We start from the raw sequence: 16,504 nt of genomic DNA, 5'->3' as shown, positions 1-16,504 counted from the left end.
AGAGTGCTTTAAGTTCACAATAATCATCATTATAAGCAGGGTCAATTTTTTTTTTTTTTGACATTGCATTAACATACATCCCAAACATCCAGCTGTGTTTCATTGCTACAAAATTTTAACTTTAAAAAATGTTTTGTCCAAAAAAGTACACTGCAGTTAATGAAGGATATGGCTGGTAATTGTGTAACCAAAAAGTGTGGTCTGTTGAAGTACATTAATGGTAGTAGTAATAATAATAATACATTTTATTTTGGGGACGCCTTTCAGGACACTCAAGGACATCTTACATACAAGGTAACACAAATGTGCAATTAAATGAGGTGCATAATTAAAACAGTGCAAGTTACAATAACTGATGGGCGAGTACGACTTTGTATTGATTATATTGAAGGTAAATTAAACGAGTATTTGTACGTAATGTTGGAAGACAGGAATGTTGTGGAAATAAATATGTGCATGCATGTTTGTCTCTCTGTGTGTAGTATGTTCTTGTATATATGCAGGTATGTGCAGTCTATATATAATATAATATAAAATATATATGTGTGTATATGCTCCTGTGCACAAATTAAACATAGAAGAATGGACCTAAAAGGGTACAAATGCTTTGTCGCTCCAGCTTCACCCGAGCAGGATACAAGGACTGTACCTTGGTATGTTTTTGTACCTTCTTGTCTTTACCTCTAAAAGAACATTCCTGCACCCCTAGTGACAAAAATTTACCTTTACTCAATTAGCGGACGCTTTTATCCAAAGCGACTTTCAATTGCTATACATGTCAGAGGTCGCACGTCTCTGGAGCAACTAGGGGTTAAGTGTCTTGCTCAGGGACACAATGGTGGATGTGTCACAGTGGGGAATTGAACCTAGGTCCACGGTTAACGCCTTAAGGACCATTTCTGTACCTTACAGGGTACTTTTTGACAAATATACCTTCACGGGACAGAAATGACAACCCTATTTCTCTGTGTGTGGGTATGGCTTCTCTTTTTTGTCTATGTGTTGTTTGTTATTATGATAAACTTATTTGTTACTGTTTTATTTGGTATTTGCTTTGGGGATGCGGTGCTACACGTAGACAAACACACGGCGGAGATAAATAAACACACCAGAAAGATCATCTTTCATTCGGGAAAGTTACAGTTTTTTTCAATTGCTACCAAGCGTTTACCTGAACTTAAGATACCTGATTGAAACTCTTAACACAGCAACACACCTACCTCACATAATTAGCCAAGTTGTAAATCTTCTGCTCAAAACCACATTTTGTTCTTTAAAACACCAACTCTACATTTCAAAATACAAAAAATCCCCCAACATCTTCTACATACACAAAGTCTATCGAAACACAGCAAACTCATTCTGTCAAAGCACTGGCACGTTTTCTCTCCAAGAGGACCAGATCAATCAATCAGAGCACAACGACTTTCTAAATATAAACAGTTGATGGCATTAAAAAAACTGCATTACTTTGCATGTTTGTAATTCAGTTTCCTTTTACTGTAAACCACCCTACATTTTTGCTTTGAGGGGTCGAATGTGTGCATTTATGGCGGCAAGGCAAGTTTATTTATATAGCACATTTCAACAACAAGGTAAATCAAAGTTTAGCTTTACATAAAACATAAAAGCAACAGGGAAATATAAAAAAGTTTAACAGCAACATAGGGAAATGGCTAAAAACAAAGAAAAAGAAAACAGGACAGTAAAAGTTAAAGTGCAGTGTAAGTTATCAATCTACTAGTTAAAGACAGTGGTAAAAAGAAAAGTCTTCAGTCTTAATTTAAAAGAACTGACAGTTTCAGCAGACCTGCAGTTATCTGGGAGTTTGTTCCACAGATACGGAGTATAATAACTGAACGAACTATGTAAAAATGTCATCTTTACTTTTTAGAATGTAGAGTCATAAAAAAAAAAGCAAGTGACAGAATTACAGAAGTAAAAGCTTTATTAGCAGCTCAACAAATAATCCAACCTATGTGGTTATTGGTTCAAGAAGCTCTTGAAAACTCATCTCTGCAGAGAACACTTCCTCTTATAAACACCTCTAACTCGCACTTCCTGTGCTCTTCTTCTTCTTCTTCTGTCTCCATACAAATCTCTTGCACTGATTGCACTTTTTGTTAACTCTTACTTCTTCTTCTTGTTATTCACATCATTGATGTTGTACGTGCTAATGGCTCTTTATTCTAGTATTTATTGTCACTCGTCAATCTCTTACTGTATTGATTTTTTATGGATGCTTGTATGTTGTTCCTCAAATGTAAGTCTGCTAAATGAGTAAATGTACAGTAAATATAAATACACAATTAGATTAGTCCTGTTCTAATCCATATGATCTTTCGGCATTTGGTCACATGCACCTGGATAGAAACACCCTGGTTTAGCTCTTCCTCTCCTTGGTCCAACTATTCTTCTCCCTTTTTGGGGATTATTCTTTCTTTTTCTCCTCTTCTGTGTTGTTACATTGGATAAACCCAACTCCACAAAGTCCCGTTTTATTACATTGTGTATGTAATCGATCTAGTTTATCCAAATTACAATACATTTCTCAATGTTTCAATGATAAGTTCACTCAGAAATGCTTGTTTCACTACAGATTTTGAGCCGCTATTGCAGCAGAAGTAGATGCTTTATACATTATTTAAGGTTTTGACATTCTGACATTTGTAAATAACACAAAAAACATCCAGAGTTTTGGTACTGGGTAAGCTTGTGCGTAAAAAAATAATAATTTGCATTTCAGAAATGGGTTAATTGACTGCATATTCTGTGTAAACAACTTGAATTGTCTTTATGGTATGAACAAACCGATGTGGGGCTAACTGTGTTTAGAGTTTTCAAAATGTGACTACAGATTGGACAAAAGGATGTTAGCGGTTGTAAAAAAAAACTGTAAATACGTGGTATCTGTTTCCTTCCTCTAGCCGCACGACACTTTGCATAAATGTACCAAACACACAGAGAAACGTGGAGCTGCTGGGCTTCATGTGAGCATTATTTTTACTGACCAACTGTCTGCAAGATTCTGCTAATTACAATCAAGAACAGGACCAGTTTAATCAGCAGAGACGTTTTGGAAACTAACTCTTAACCTCTCAGAAGATTTAATTAATATTCAGGACAGCATGTTTGAAACAACCTCAGAGACTCGGCTGATTTTGGAAAATACAATATTAAAAGACAAAAACACCAAGTCAGGTTTTCATTGTCTTTATTTTGTAGCTGCTTTTAGTCAGTTAAAGCCACTTGCACAAAACAGAACAACCATCAAATATATTAATTACAACAATTGGCGTCTTTTAAAAATAATATTAGACTTCTGTTCTGTTGTTGTTTGTACATTTTCTATTTTATAATAATACATTCTGGGAAATGAGTTCCATCAAAAAAAAATAAACCCCAAGAGGTGAATATTTATATTTCAAAACTTTGCACACACATTCTGCGATAAAACTTTGCTTTACAGCAGCACAAACACACAACCAGTGACTTTTAAATATACAACGCAAAAACCATAACGGATAATACTTGGTGCTTCTCACGTGAGGTAAAAAAAAACAACTTATGTCCCGCATAACTTTCTATTTGTTTCTAAGCTGAATAAAACAAAAAGGAAACACGTCTCTTCTACCACAAAGAAACGACGTCATCAATGTCAAATAAGCGCGTACTGATCGTCTTCCCACAACGGCAACAGCGGCGGCGGCTCGGAGGTCACAAAAGGAATATTTGAGCACATTTAAGAACTCTCTAACAGTTTTAAAATTAAAGAACAAAACGATGTCGTTGAAGACTTCAGGGAATCAAAAATGAACAATAAAAACAACAAATTAGGAATAAAAGTGGATTTTTCTTGTCAAAGTTTTCAGCTTTACTGTGAAACGTCCACTCAACAGGAGACGCCACGGCGGCGGCGGCGGCCATTTTCTCCAGAATGTTTGTTTGAACGGATCAATAAATCTTTTACAGATCGATTTGAAGCTTTTGGGTTGCCCGGCTTCAGCCACTTCAGGGTTTTCTTCATCGATTAACTATTATTTTCTTAATTAATTTGGCCCATAAAACCTCAGAAAATAAATAATAATAAAGAAATGTCCATTCAGTCGACACATCCTATTTTGTTTACCAACAGTCCAAAAGCCAAAGATATTAAATTTAATATCGCAGAAGACAAAGAACCCTCCGATAATCACGTGTGAGAAGAAGAAACCGGCGAGTTTCTACTTAACGTTTGACAATCTGGCAATCGAAGTTCATTCCCAACGTGACAGATTTTTGTCACACTGGTTGGATATTTAATTAAATTATATGTGGATTTTTTTGCTTCTGTTGAGGCCAATAGACGTCTGATTGTCTTTTTTTACGTGTCGTCACCAGAGGAAGTAAAACCAAACTGCTACTGAACAAATCTGTGGCCTTACACAAAAAAAAAAAAAAAAATTAGAAGAGATTTATTTCACAAGCATTCAGTGTGGATATTAAACTGCAGATGTTGTACTGCTGAACATCTTTACGATTAGCAGAATTGAAGCGGATGAAAAAGCTACGGTGACGTGTCGAGCTCCAGTTTGTGCTTCTTGTGTTTTATCGCTGCAGCCACAGAGCGATGTGAAAATAAAACCCTGTCGATCTTTATAAAGCCCACAAGGTTCTTTAACACGTAAGGTCAGTTTATACTTTAGCATTTATACGCTTCTTGGCGGTGGGGTTTCTTTATTCGTCTGTGTTGAGCTTATTTTTCTTCTTCGTTAGCGGATCATGTTGGAGCTGCAGTTACTTAACACATTATAGTTTAAATGTGGCCCATATCAGACTCCAGTGTGAACCGTCTGAAAGTGTCCAGACTCTGGTCGCATTTAAAAAGATCGGATTTGGACCACCGAACTGGAAAAGATCAGATTCCACGTGACTTGTTCACACCGTCATAAAAAGATCAGATCTGAGTCACTTATGGGCAAAAAAAGAAATCGGATTTGGGTCACATTGGCCTGCAGTCTGAACGCAGCCTTAGAGAAATGACTAAAATGCAGAAATGAGAGAAGGAGATGACACGCACGACCCTTGAACTGGTTGAGGCAGAAGAAGAAGGAAATGTGATGCTGACCAATCACAGCTCTTGCGGTCTGCGTTGCATCAGGCTACAGCGTAGATTCCACACAGAAGGATAAACTGGCCTTTAGAGCTGCGGTTACATAAAATCGTTTCTTCTGCTGCACGATGACAAACATTTTTAATGTGTTTCTGAAATCGGGACTCTCATTGTCCTGATCCAATCAAAGATGGCGACCCCGGGGTTTCACTCAGTGCACGAGTGACATGAACTTTAAACGTACTCAGACTCGGGGTGAGTTTCCCCTCTCACTTTCCTCCTGAAGCTTAATGAGGACTAATGTTATATTTCATAAAAATAGACAACTTTAGGGAAACTCTGAGTCAGAAATTACAGATATTGTCCTGTTATTTTTTTATCACAGGTGAAAAATAGAAAGATTGTGTCAATAATTGTGCAAAGACACATTGCAAAAACGGACGTGAACCAAACCAGTGACTCAAATGCAAATAATAACTGAGAGACACAAATGTCGGCTGTCCATCCACACATACACCTGGTGATGGTGATACAAATCAATTCATTAAGATCACGTGTATTTTTATATTGTGATATCAGTTTATGTTGTGAAACCTTCCTGTACGCTTGTAAAATAAATCAGAGCACAGAAACATCAGCTCTTCAACTCGTGTTTCGTCTGCAGGAAATAAATTATCCGCCGTTAAGAATCACACCTGCCTGGATCTGGAATTTGACTGTTGTGTTTTTTTTGGTCATAAACTCTCTTTCTTTCTTTCTGATGTTGCCGCGTTTCACGTCTTATTTCAGTCACCGTTAGTTCAGGTGCACAAAGTCTGCTGTTACCCTTAAAACAAGAATTAATAAAACCGTGGTGGATTTGCTGCTGAAGCTCTCACCGCCTCCTCTCTCTCTCTCTCTCTCTCTCTCTCTCATTGTGTCTTCATGCTTTTCTCTCGCTCGGCGGCGTCCAGGGCGGCCATGTTCTGGGAAGCGGTGATCAGGTGCAGGACGCTGATGCCGGACTTCAGCAGGCAGATCGTCCCGCAGAGTCCCTGCAGCCAGTAGAGCCAGGCTGCAGCAGAGAGAGAGAGGACAGACAGCAGCTATAACACCTGAAACGACCCACAGTGCGGTAATGTTGCAGTCAAGACCACCCAGAGACCACGTCAGGACCAAGACCAGAGGGTATCGAGACTGAGACAAGACCAAGACAAGACTAAGACTTTGAGGGGTTGAGACCGAGTCAAGACCAAGACAAAATCAAGACAAGACAGAGACAGAACCAAGACAAGACCAAGACAAAATCAAGACAAGACAGAGACAGAACCAAGACAAGACCAAGACAAAATCAAGACAAGACAGAGACAGAACCAAGACAACACCAAGACAAAATCAAGACAAGACAGAGACAAGACCAAGACAAGACCAAGACAAGACCAAGACAAAATCAAGACAAGACAAAGACAGAACCAAGACAACACCAAGACAACACCAAGACATTGAGGGGTTGAGACCAAGACAAGACCAAGACAAGACCAAGACAAGACCAAGACAAGACCGAGACAACACCAAAACAAGACTGAGACAACACCAAAACAAGACCGAGACAACACCAAGACAAGACTGAGACAAGACCAAGACAAAAATCAAGACAACCAAGACAAGACAAAGACTTTGAGGGGTTGAGACAAAGACAAGACAAGACAAAGACTTTGAGGGGCTGAGACAAAGACAAGACCAAGACAAGACAAAGACTTTGAGGGATTGAGACAAAGACAAGACCAAGACAAGACAAAGACTTTGAGGGATTGAGACAAAGACAAGACCAAGACAAGACAAAGACTTTGAGGGATTGAGACAAAGACAAGACCAAGACAAGACAAAGACTTTGAGGGACTGAGACAAAGACAAGACCAAGACAAGACAAAACCAAGACTTTGAGGGGTTGAGACAGCGTCAAGACCAAGACTTTGAGGTGTTGAGACCAAGACATGACCAAGACAAAACCAAACCAAGACCAAGACTTTGAGGGGTTGAGACCAAGACATGACCAAGACAAAACCAAACCAAGACCAAGACTTTGAGGGGTTGAGACAAAGACAAGACCAAGACAAGACAAAGACTTTGAGGGATTGAGACAAAGACAAGACCAAGACAAAGACTTTGAGGGGTTGAGACCGAGTCAAGACCAAGACAAGACAAAGACTTTGAGGGGTTGAGACCGAGTCAAGACCAAGACAAGACAAAGACTTTGAGGGGTTGAGACCGAGTCAAGACCAAGACAAGACAAAACCAAGATTTTGAGGGGTTGAGACAAAGACAAGACAAGACAAAGACTTTGAGGGATTGAGACAAAGACAAGACCAAGACAAGACAAAGACTTTGAGGGACTGAGACAAAGACAAGACCAAGACAAAACAAAGACTTTGAGGGATTGAGACAAAGACAAGACCAAGACAAGACAAAACCAAGACTTTGAGGGGTTGAGACAGCGTCAAGACCAAGACTTTGAGGCGTTGAGACCAAGACAAGACAAAGACTTTGAGGAGTTGAGACAGCGTCAAGACCAAGACTTTGAGGCGTTGAGACCAAGACATGACCAAGACAAAACCAAACCAAGACCAAGACTTTGAGGGGTTGAGACCAAGACATGACCAAGACAAAACCAAACCAAGACCAAGACTTTGAGGGGTTGAGACAGAGTCAAGACCAAGACTTTGAGGCGTTGAGACCAAGACAAGACCAAGACCAGTGCCTTTCTGTTTGACTCTTATCTTTCACATTTGATCTTTATATCTGATCTGCAACTGTGTATTCAAACTCAAAATTAGCTCTGTTAAAGTAACGTGTCGTGTTTTTACCCCATACAGAGCAACCTATTTAATATTTAAACTCTACAAAGAAGTGGGCAGTTACTCGGTTAATGTCAGTAGCTGTATGCAGCTGAGATTAGCCAAGGTAACTTTAGCTACAAAGCTTTCTGTGGCCTTTCTCGCCGTCGCCACAGAAATGATGTCGAGCCCAAGACGAGACCTTCAACAGCGCTACAACAGTAGTGTGGCGTGTTATATACTGTGGCCAGCAGTCTGTGGGCGCAGGCTCTGAGTGGGGGGAAGGAGCGTCTTACCAAAAGGTTCCTCGATGTGATGGAGGACGTAGAGCAGAGAGAAGAAGAGCTCGTTCCCGGCGCACATCACAAACAGCACCGGCTGCAGGAAGAAAACGCGTTTTACTCCAAATCGTACATTAAATATCTGTTACAGTGTGTCTTTGTGTGCGTGCGCTACTCGCCTTGGACGTGTAGTAGATGCGGAGGACCGGGTTGCCAGAGAGGTCGATGGTCTTGTGACTGGCCGATCCCTTCACAGTCGAGCTGAGAAAACAGAAACAAAAGAAGACGATGAGAGCGGCGGACCGAGCGAGGCGGTGCTCCTGATATTTTACCAGGATGAGGTTGATTCATCGTCTCCTGCAGGAGATAAACGTCGTGGATCAAACATCACAGTGAACTCTCGTGAAGAAAGAGCGCACGTGCAAACACCAGCCGGTAACTCTCAAAACAAACAGAAATCACAAGCAAACAGATTATGAAAAAATATCTAATTCAATTATTCTGATTATTATTGCAACTTTATGATTGCTAAAGTGATATTCTGTTATTCTTATATAACTTGCATTTGTTTATTACATATTTATATATTTCTACATCAGATGTGTGTCTGTCTACCTTAACACCAAAGCAAATTCCTTGTAGGTGTAAAACACTACTTGGCAATAAAGCTCCTTCTGATTCTTTGGTGTGAGAGACCCGGGTTCAATCCCTCACGGTGACCCATCCACCAATGTGCAGCAACAACCGAACGATGCTGTTAATGTTCGTGTTATTCTATCATTAAATTCTCAATGTAATGTTGTGAAGTTTTAACCTAAATCAAGATACATCTGGCTCGTTATGTAACGTTACAGAATATTCTTGGTTCCTGAAACTTAAAATATACAACAACAGTGGTATGAATTGAAACATTTCTTTTTAATTATCATTTGGCTATTATAAATAAATATTTGCAGGAATTATAGTATTAATATACTATTTTACATACATTGTAATTACAATTGACAGTTGACAATTTTTTAAATCAGCTCTGTCTTGAGAAATCAAACACATATTTGTAGTTTAAACAACTATATTCCCGCATGACGAACTACTGTATGTCACACAAGAACAGCAGTATTATAAGTTACAGTTGCGAGTTTTCTCGTCCGACATTTCCGCTTTTTGGCAGCGAAATGCATTCTGGGATATCTGGTCACCACCGATGCAGGCTCGGTAAAACGGGCGGAGCGAGAACACATCCGGGTATTTGACTGTACTTGGCTTGATGCGGACTTTTGAATTGGAGCAGGACTTTGGCTGCGACTGATGACGTTTCACAAGAACATAAGAACAGAGAAGAGCGCAGATTGAAACGATTAGGATCTACGCCGCACGTGAGCCGAGATTAACCTCATCAGGTGGCTTCTGGGACAAACCATATTTGGAAGTTTAACTTCTGTCAGGTCTGCGGGCTGCAGCTGGATGTACTTGGCTACGGTTTTCTGTCATCTGTCCTCAAACGCCGCACTCACAGATGCCATAATGAACATGAACAGCGCACTAAACCAATAAAATGAAGTCCCTCTGTTAGCTAACTTTCTGAAATGACTCAGAAAAATGTGAAATATCATAGAAATGTCAAAATACACTGGAGGGGGGCTTTAAACTTTAGTGTTTGTAGCGAATACCTGTGAGCTGAACAAGTATCTAACACGGCTTCCTGCCTAACAAAGTTCTCTAACGTTCCCTCTTCGTCTGAATGTGAAACGTTGGTGTGAAACCTCAAAGTTTCAGCTCCTCCTTGTAGTCATTTATTAAACAGTGTCACTGTACCACAGACGAAATGTACATGCCTAATAACTACTGCATTTTTTATAAACTGTATATATATTAAAATTACTTGCCTATGTAGGAGAGCCCTGTTTATTATTATTATTATTATTATTATTATAGCAATGACATTAGATATGATATATGGTATTATTCGTAGTATTAATAGTAGTAGTATATGGGTCAACTTTAGTTTCTGTTTTCCTGCCCCCACAATACACTATTTACTTAATGTTCATTAGTAGTATTACTCTATAATTATAACAAATCAGATACTTTAAAAAAAACTATTTATCTTATTCATCAAAACCTTGATATATTTTGTTGTACTTTTTTAAAAATATTGCATTATGTCATGGTATGTTGGTGAGGTCTCAACATAACAACATTTAAGGGATAATCTTTGTTTATGTCATGCGTTTCTTAAAATAAGGGGAAAAAACAATCTCGGCCGATATACCGGCTATCGGATTTTAAAATCCCATATCGGTCGGGCTCAAGTAATAATAATAATAATAATAATAATAATAACCTCCACATGCAGAACATTCAGCCTCATTCACCAACTGTTTTTCCTTAAAACCCACTCACACAGTTTTCACGAAGATTCTGACGTTCACCAGAGTTTTCTTATTTGGCGTTTGTTCAGAGAACAGAATCTACGCACACTTAAGATCACTCTTACGCACAACTGAGAGCGGAAATGTTAAAATAAGTAGTTATTCTGTTTTCTTCCGTTCCAATTTAAATTATAATAATTTTTTCTATTCTCCATTATTTTACTCAGAATGATAAGATTTAAAATAATATATATATATTTTTATAAATACACTCCTGTGACCGGACGACAGAGTTGCTGTCCAAGCTTTGAGATCGTTTGTAATTAAAGGCTTCATAAATACTTTTACCGTGTGATTTATTTTGTTCTAAGCTGAGTCCTCTTGCTGATGCGTGAATTATTTATAGCTCACCATAAATCTCCAGATATGAACGAGTCACTCAAACAGGTTTCAGTTCATGTATTTATTTTGGTAAAATGAAGTGTGAGATGGGGGTCAGTGTTGCAGATATCCACGTAGGTGCCGTTCTCACGAGTTATTTCATTCCATCTGTTTGCAGCTGTACATCTACTTCCTAGTTTTTCTTCCTGCCGGAGTTGAGAGCTTCGCTTTCTTTACAACTTGCCATTTCTCTATCTGCGTGTCCGTGGCCGTGACGTACCTGTGCAGGTGCAGCCAGTGGCTGGCGATGTCCAGACACATGCTGAGCTGGAACAGGAAGGTGTAGGAGGGGTAGATCAGGGACAGGTTCACCAGCAGACACATGGTGGCGCAGCGGTCAGTCAGCATGTCCAACATGGCGCCAAACTTGGTGGCTGAAAGAAAACATGAGCGGGAACGTGATCAGTGACGAACAGCATGACGGGGTTCAGGTGGTAAATAAACGAGTCTCTTTACGGCTCAGGTTTGGTTCCAGAAGGTCAAAGACATTTATTTAAGCAAACACTCTCGCTCTTTTAAGAATAGTTGGGGAAAAAATGTTGTAACCCAAAAAAAAACCCAATGTCAGCCCTGAGTATCGTCTGCAGGTTTTCCTTCCAGGCTGCATACACCTTCAACAACCTTCACCACTAATCAGAACCAGAAATACTTTCTTGATCCCCGGGGGGACACTGGTCACGTCACGGTCGCTCTCATTCCAGAATAGAAATATATATATATATATATAGAACAAAGACATTAAGAAGTATATTAAACTATATGTGCATCATCCTACAATATATAACAACGGCGTAAATAATAATAATAATGCAGAGAAACAGTATCTGTAATATAACTATGTTAAGATTAGATAAGATTAGATAGACATGTATGCACGAACATAACTACCTACTTCCTGTATATGAAGTAATCTATTACATTAATCATTCAATATTCATCCCTTTGCATTATTTGTATTTGTTTGAAACCTACAGAACACGTGACTTGTTTACAGGCGTTGAACACTGTCGCTTTTTAGATGAATTTAATAGCTTTATGTTTATAAATCTTTGTTGTCCTGTAAATCAGTGGTTCTCTTTCACATCAAGGGCCCCTAAACGCACACAAACTCGAACCTCGGTCCCCCGTCTGACGGGATTTTTACTTTTAGATGTTTTGTTTCAGAAAGTGTGTGAAACTCATGACCCAAACACTCAGACATCATGTCGCTGTGTTACTGATCCTCCTCAAACACCCACTTTGAGAGCTCCAGCTGTTCTGCGTGTAACACTGAGAGTGACTTTAAACCGGAGTCAGACTCCTTGTGCGCGTTCACACACAGAGCTGGTTCTGTGGCACATCTGTAATAAAAGATACGTACACTGATTAAGCGCCCGTGCGGCGTGACCGTCAAAGGCGTCGAGGAGACCGCTGAGCAGGTAGAAGAAGACGGCGGGCCACGGGCAGCAGGGCATCAAGAAGAAAGACAGCAGGGCCAAGACCACCCGGGCGTAACCTGCAGGATCAGAGGACAGCGTTACACCTGGACGGTTACAGGTACTCGGGACTTTCTGCTGTAATCAGCTCTGATGTGTGGTTTTTTTGGGGTTGATTTGTCATCACAAGCGTCAAACTGAGAGTGACGGTTTGAGTCCTTTGCTTTCATTTCCTGTCATCCGAACTGAAAACTGTTCTCATTGCACATTGTGTGGGTGTGCAAATATAAAACTTCTTTGGATCCTTTTTGTTTGATGACTGTGATTTATGTCACTTTACCTTACTAGTTTAATTTTGTTTTTCATTTAACTATTTAATTAATTAAACTGTCTTGACAAATGACCACCACAACAGAAAGAAAAAGCAATAAATCCAAACATGTGAGAAGCTTGAACCTGCAAATCTTTTGTATTTTTACCTGACAGTTAAATGAGCTTTTCATCACGATAAGTACTTTTATTAATGTAGTTAATATTACCATGTGCTCCTTAACCTTTTTTTTGGGGGGTCTACGTGTGACACCTGATCACAGCTTTTGGACATGTGTTGTGAACCAAAGAGGGTTTAATATTTCTTAGATAATTTCATTTGAAGGTTTTTAGGGGACTTAAGAAATATAAGTATTCAATAATTCACAATAAATGAAGCAAAGACTTCAGAACAAAATAAACGGGTAATAATTAAACAACATCAAACGATATGTAGATAAACAGACAGACAGAACGAAAGCTTGATTGATAGATTACATTGTTCTATGTGTTCATTATAATCGGCACTTTTTTGAATGGAGTCTGGTGCGACAGCAGCATCCAGTATGTTGGCTAAAGCTAAGCTAGCGAGACGTTAAAGAAAGACGGTAGAAACTCACCGATTAAATTGGGAACGAAGAGGAAAATATTTTCCTGCGCCATCGTTGAGGGTTTTGGGGCCGAAAAACGTCGTCTTTTTATTTCTTGAAAGAAAAACTCACAACAAGCGACAGTTTAATTTTCCAGAGATGACTTCCTTTTTGTCAAGCGCGCGTTTCAGACCACAAAACCAGGGGCACCACTTCTGGTGAGTCTGATTTCAGAATAAAAGCCCCATTTTCTGAACATGAAAAACAGAACCACTTTTATTTTAGTATGTAAAACCACCAAAACAATGTATTTATGTTATGTTTTTATAGCGGGAAAGATCAGTCTATTAATCAGTGTAATAACTGACCTTATTTTGTCAATATAATAATTTGAGTCATTTTTGAAGCATTTATAATAAATGTTTTCTGGTCACAGATTTAAGATTCAAAGTGTTTATTGACAGATCAAGTTTCAAGTTTCCCTGTAGACATCGAATGCCTACATTAAAAACAAAAAACAAAACAATAATTAGAGATGTATAAATATAAGCTTCAATTAAAAAAGTGTCAATTTCAGATATAAAAAATAAAGAAATATAAAGTTTGTTGGGGAGCAGTTACATACAGGCTACATACAATTGTGCAATTAGATGCTCCGTCTTGTGTATATGATTTATATACACAAGGAAAACCATTTATGGAACAATGTGCAATTAACATTTTACAGCTTCCCAAAAATAAAGATTTGTTGTTTATTTATTGTTGTTTATTTAATAAAGAAACCATTTTCTCAATAACTGAGCCGGAAAAATAACTATACATCCTGAATCCTGCAGCACTAAACACTCGTTACAACACTTCTTGTGTGTTTTTGGTGGTCATTTACACTGGGGACCCGGGGGGACACATGTTCTCATCACATTTTGAAATGGCTGATTTTGTTCCGAAACACTTCTTTAAAGCATAATTTGTTTAAAAATGTTCTGAAAAGTAGCTCACAACAAGAAATGTTAACTAACAAAGGAGAAAGGTTTATTTGCACAAGAAAAACATGCAATGAAATTGAAATATAGAAGAAACAAATGTGCATTCTCCTAAAAAAATGAGCTGCTGATTATAAAATGAGCAGTCAGTAACTTTAACAACTTCTTGACACAGATTCTTTTTGGTTTTACGTTCTCTCCCTGTGAGCAAAGCGAAAAAAGACTGGATTACGTCTGCATGTCTGAGAGCTGCCCCGACTTATATTCTGTTATATTTTGAGTCACCTGCCACCTGAATTTTGGGTTCCCCTTTACATAAATAAAGACATTTCCACCATAACTTGGTGCAGAAAATTAAGTGTTTAATGCTCTTAACATTTGAAACACATGAGACGTTCACATATTTCGGCATCGAAGATTTCTTTTAAAACGTGTTCAAATTCACGCAGCTAAGGGCCACAGGCTGGACTCAGCCTTGTACACGGGGCAGATGCTCCCCCTTGTATTTTTTATATATTAAAAACTTTTAAATCTGTAAGAACAAGATTTCCTTTCATCGAGACAAGACCTCGAGGGCCCCAGAACTCCAGGGGCCACAGGCTCACTGTGTGTGACTTGAATTAACCACAAATCAACTCAAGCAGCTCTGCATTATTAAGTTAGTTTGGCTTAAACTGAGCTACATGTTGAGTAATTTAAAATAATTCTAAAATAGTTTAGTAAAGTTTGATGCTGTTTTAAAGCTTCTGATTGGTTCTCATGTTTTAATTTGCAGCGCCGCCCTTCTGCCAGCCTCTCATTAAGTTACATGAGTTTAAAAAAGTATTAGAAATAGTTACACTACTATTACATTTTAAATAAAGTAACACGTAATTAGTAATCTAGTACATTTCAAAGTATTCAGATTGAGACCAGGGTCTCATTTAAAAATATCACAGATATAAATGTAATTTTAAAAAAAACAAACAGACAATTTACAGGTAACAATTACATTTGCAAGTAAAGTGTAAATTCCACATTGCCGTAAACCGTCCTGTTGAAATAAAGACAATTTTTCGAGCTTCATGATTTTAAATTGCAATCAAATGGAAAATTTTTCAATACCAGAATGTGTTTAATTATCACATTAGGCTGAGAAGCTGGAAGCCGCGTGCATAACTAAAAGCCCCGGGGACACCGTACAGTTCATACAGCTTAATCAGCAAGTTGTGCTTTTATTTCATAGGAACAAAAACTCTTTACTTCCGGTCTCCGTCTCCTGTTTCTGTCCAGCTTCATGACGTCAGCGGTTGCGCCGTGAGATCATGCGACGCAGGCCGCAGCGTGCAGCGTGCGCGCGCCTCCCCTTTAATAATTTCTCCCAAAAACAAAATGAAAAAGTTATTTTTAGGATGTTTTTTTTTTTTTCCACCTTTGAGGTCACCGGAAGTGCATTTTTCCTCCAGGAGAAGAATAATAATAAAGACGGAAGTAATAAAAAAAACCAACACATTACTTCTCTTGTCATTTCACCTCTACAGGTGAACAAAAGGTCACACAGACATTAAAGGATCAATACCTGATGCTACTGATTTATCAAAGACCTCGATCTGAAATGAAAATTTAAATTATATCAGACAAAACTCAACATGTAATACATCCATATGTATAAATATATTTAATAATATCCTTCAAATTATTTTACAAATTGTTGGTTCATTTATTTATTTTTTTACACATTTTTATTCTCACTTTAATTTATATTTTGCCACAGAAAATAACAGGATTTAATATTTATTTCTGTTTAAATGGAAACGGTTAGCGTTAAATCAGAAAGACGATTTAATTCAGTTTCCAATATCTCTGATCAAGGTATTCAAACGAGCAGGTAAACAATGGTGAGAAAAAATAAAAAATCTAATTTGACATTGAATTGATTTTTATTTTTTTTATAGATAATACCATTTATTGATGTTATTTACTTTAACTCATCTAACAAACATTTACTTCACACTCGCCAGTTTTAAGGCTGATTTTTGTTTATTGCCAGTTTAATGTTTTTGGTGGATAAAACTAATGAAGCTGTGTTTGTAAATGTAAGTTTATCAAAATAATTTGCCCTCAACTGAGGAAAAAAAGTGATATTCAGTCCGTAAACTCTTATTTAACCACCAGTTGGCGTCTGAACTTCTCCCCCAAACAGACCAGGAATAAAAAAACAAAACAAAC

At 38.2% G+C, this 16,504-nt stretch overlaps 1 protein-coding gene across 1 annotated transcript; it reads right to left on the bottom strand.

Annotated features, from left to right (window-relative positions):
* Window positions 1-3,197: 3,197 nt before the first annotated feature.
* Window positions 3,198-13,511, bottom strand: cdipt (CDP-diacylglycerol--inositol 3-phosphatidyltransferase (phosphatidylinositol synthase)). The gene is made up of 6 exons (XM_038708291.1): window positions 13,344-13,511; window positions 12,360-12,494; window positions 11,220-11,373; window positions 8,366-8,447; window positions 8,202-8,283; window positions 3,198-6,146 (listed from the first exon to the last, which is right to left on the bottom strand). Exons 1-6 carry the CDS (start codon window positions 13,384-13,386, stop codon window positions 6,004-6,006), a joined length of 639 nt encoding a protein of 212 aa, XP_038564219.1. The 5' UTR covers window positions 13,387-13,511; the 3' UTR covers window positions 3,198-6,003.
* Window positions 13,512-16,504: the final 2,993 nt, after the last annotated feature.

This window comes from Micropterus salmoides, unplaced genomic scaffold, assembly GCF_014851395.1.
Source record: "Micropterus salmoides isolate LMB-PRFRI ecotype aquatic unplaced genomic scaffold, ASM1485139v1 Ms_hic_scaffold_10, whole genome shotgun sequence".
In the NCBI taxonomy this organism is placed as follows: Eukaryota; Metazoa; Chordata; class Actinopteri; order Centrarchiformes; family Centrarchidae; genus Micropterus; species Micropterus salmoides.
This window is presented reverse-complemented; position numbering and strand designations above follow the sequence as displayed.

Bases quoted from the DNA above. Each gene is read 5' to 3' on its own strand.
- cdipt (XM_038708291.1), bottom strand. From the start codon at position 13,386: ATGGCGCAGGAAAATATTTTCCTCTTCGTTCCCAATTTAATCG. The intron at 11,374-12,359 runs GTACGTATCTTT...GTTTTCTTTCAG, and splicing joins CGCACGGGCGCTTAATCAGT to CCACCAAGTTTGGCGCCATG. The intron at 6,147-8,201 runs GTAAGACGCTCC...TCTCTGCTGCAG, and splicing joins TCACATCGAGGAACCTTTTG to CCTGGCTCTACTGGCTGCAG.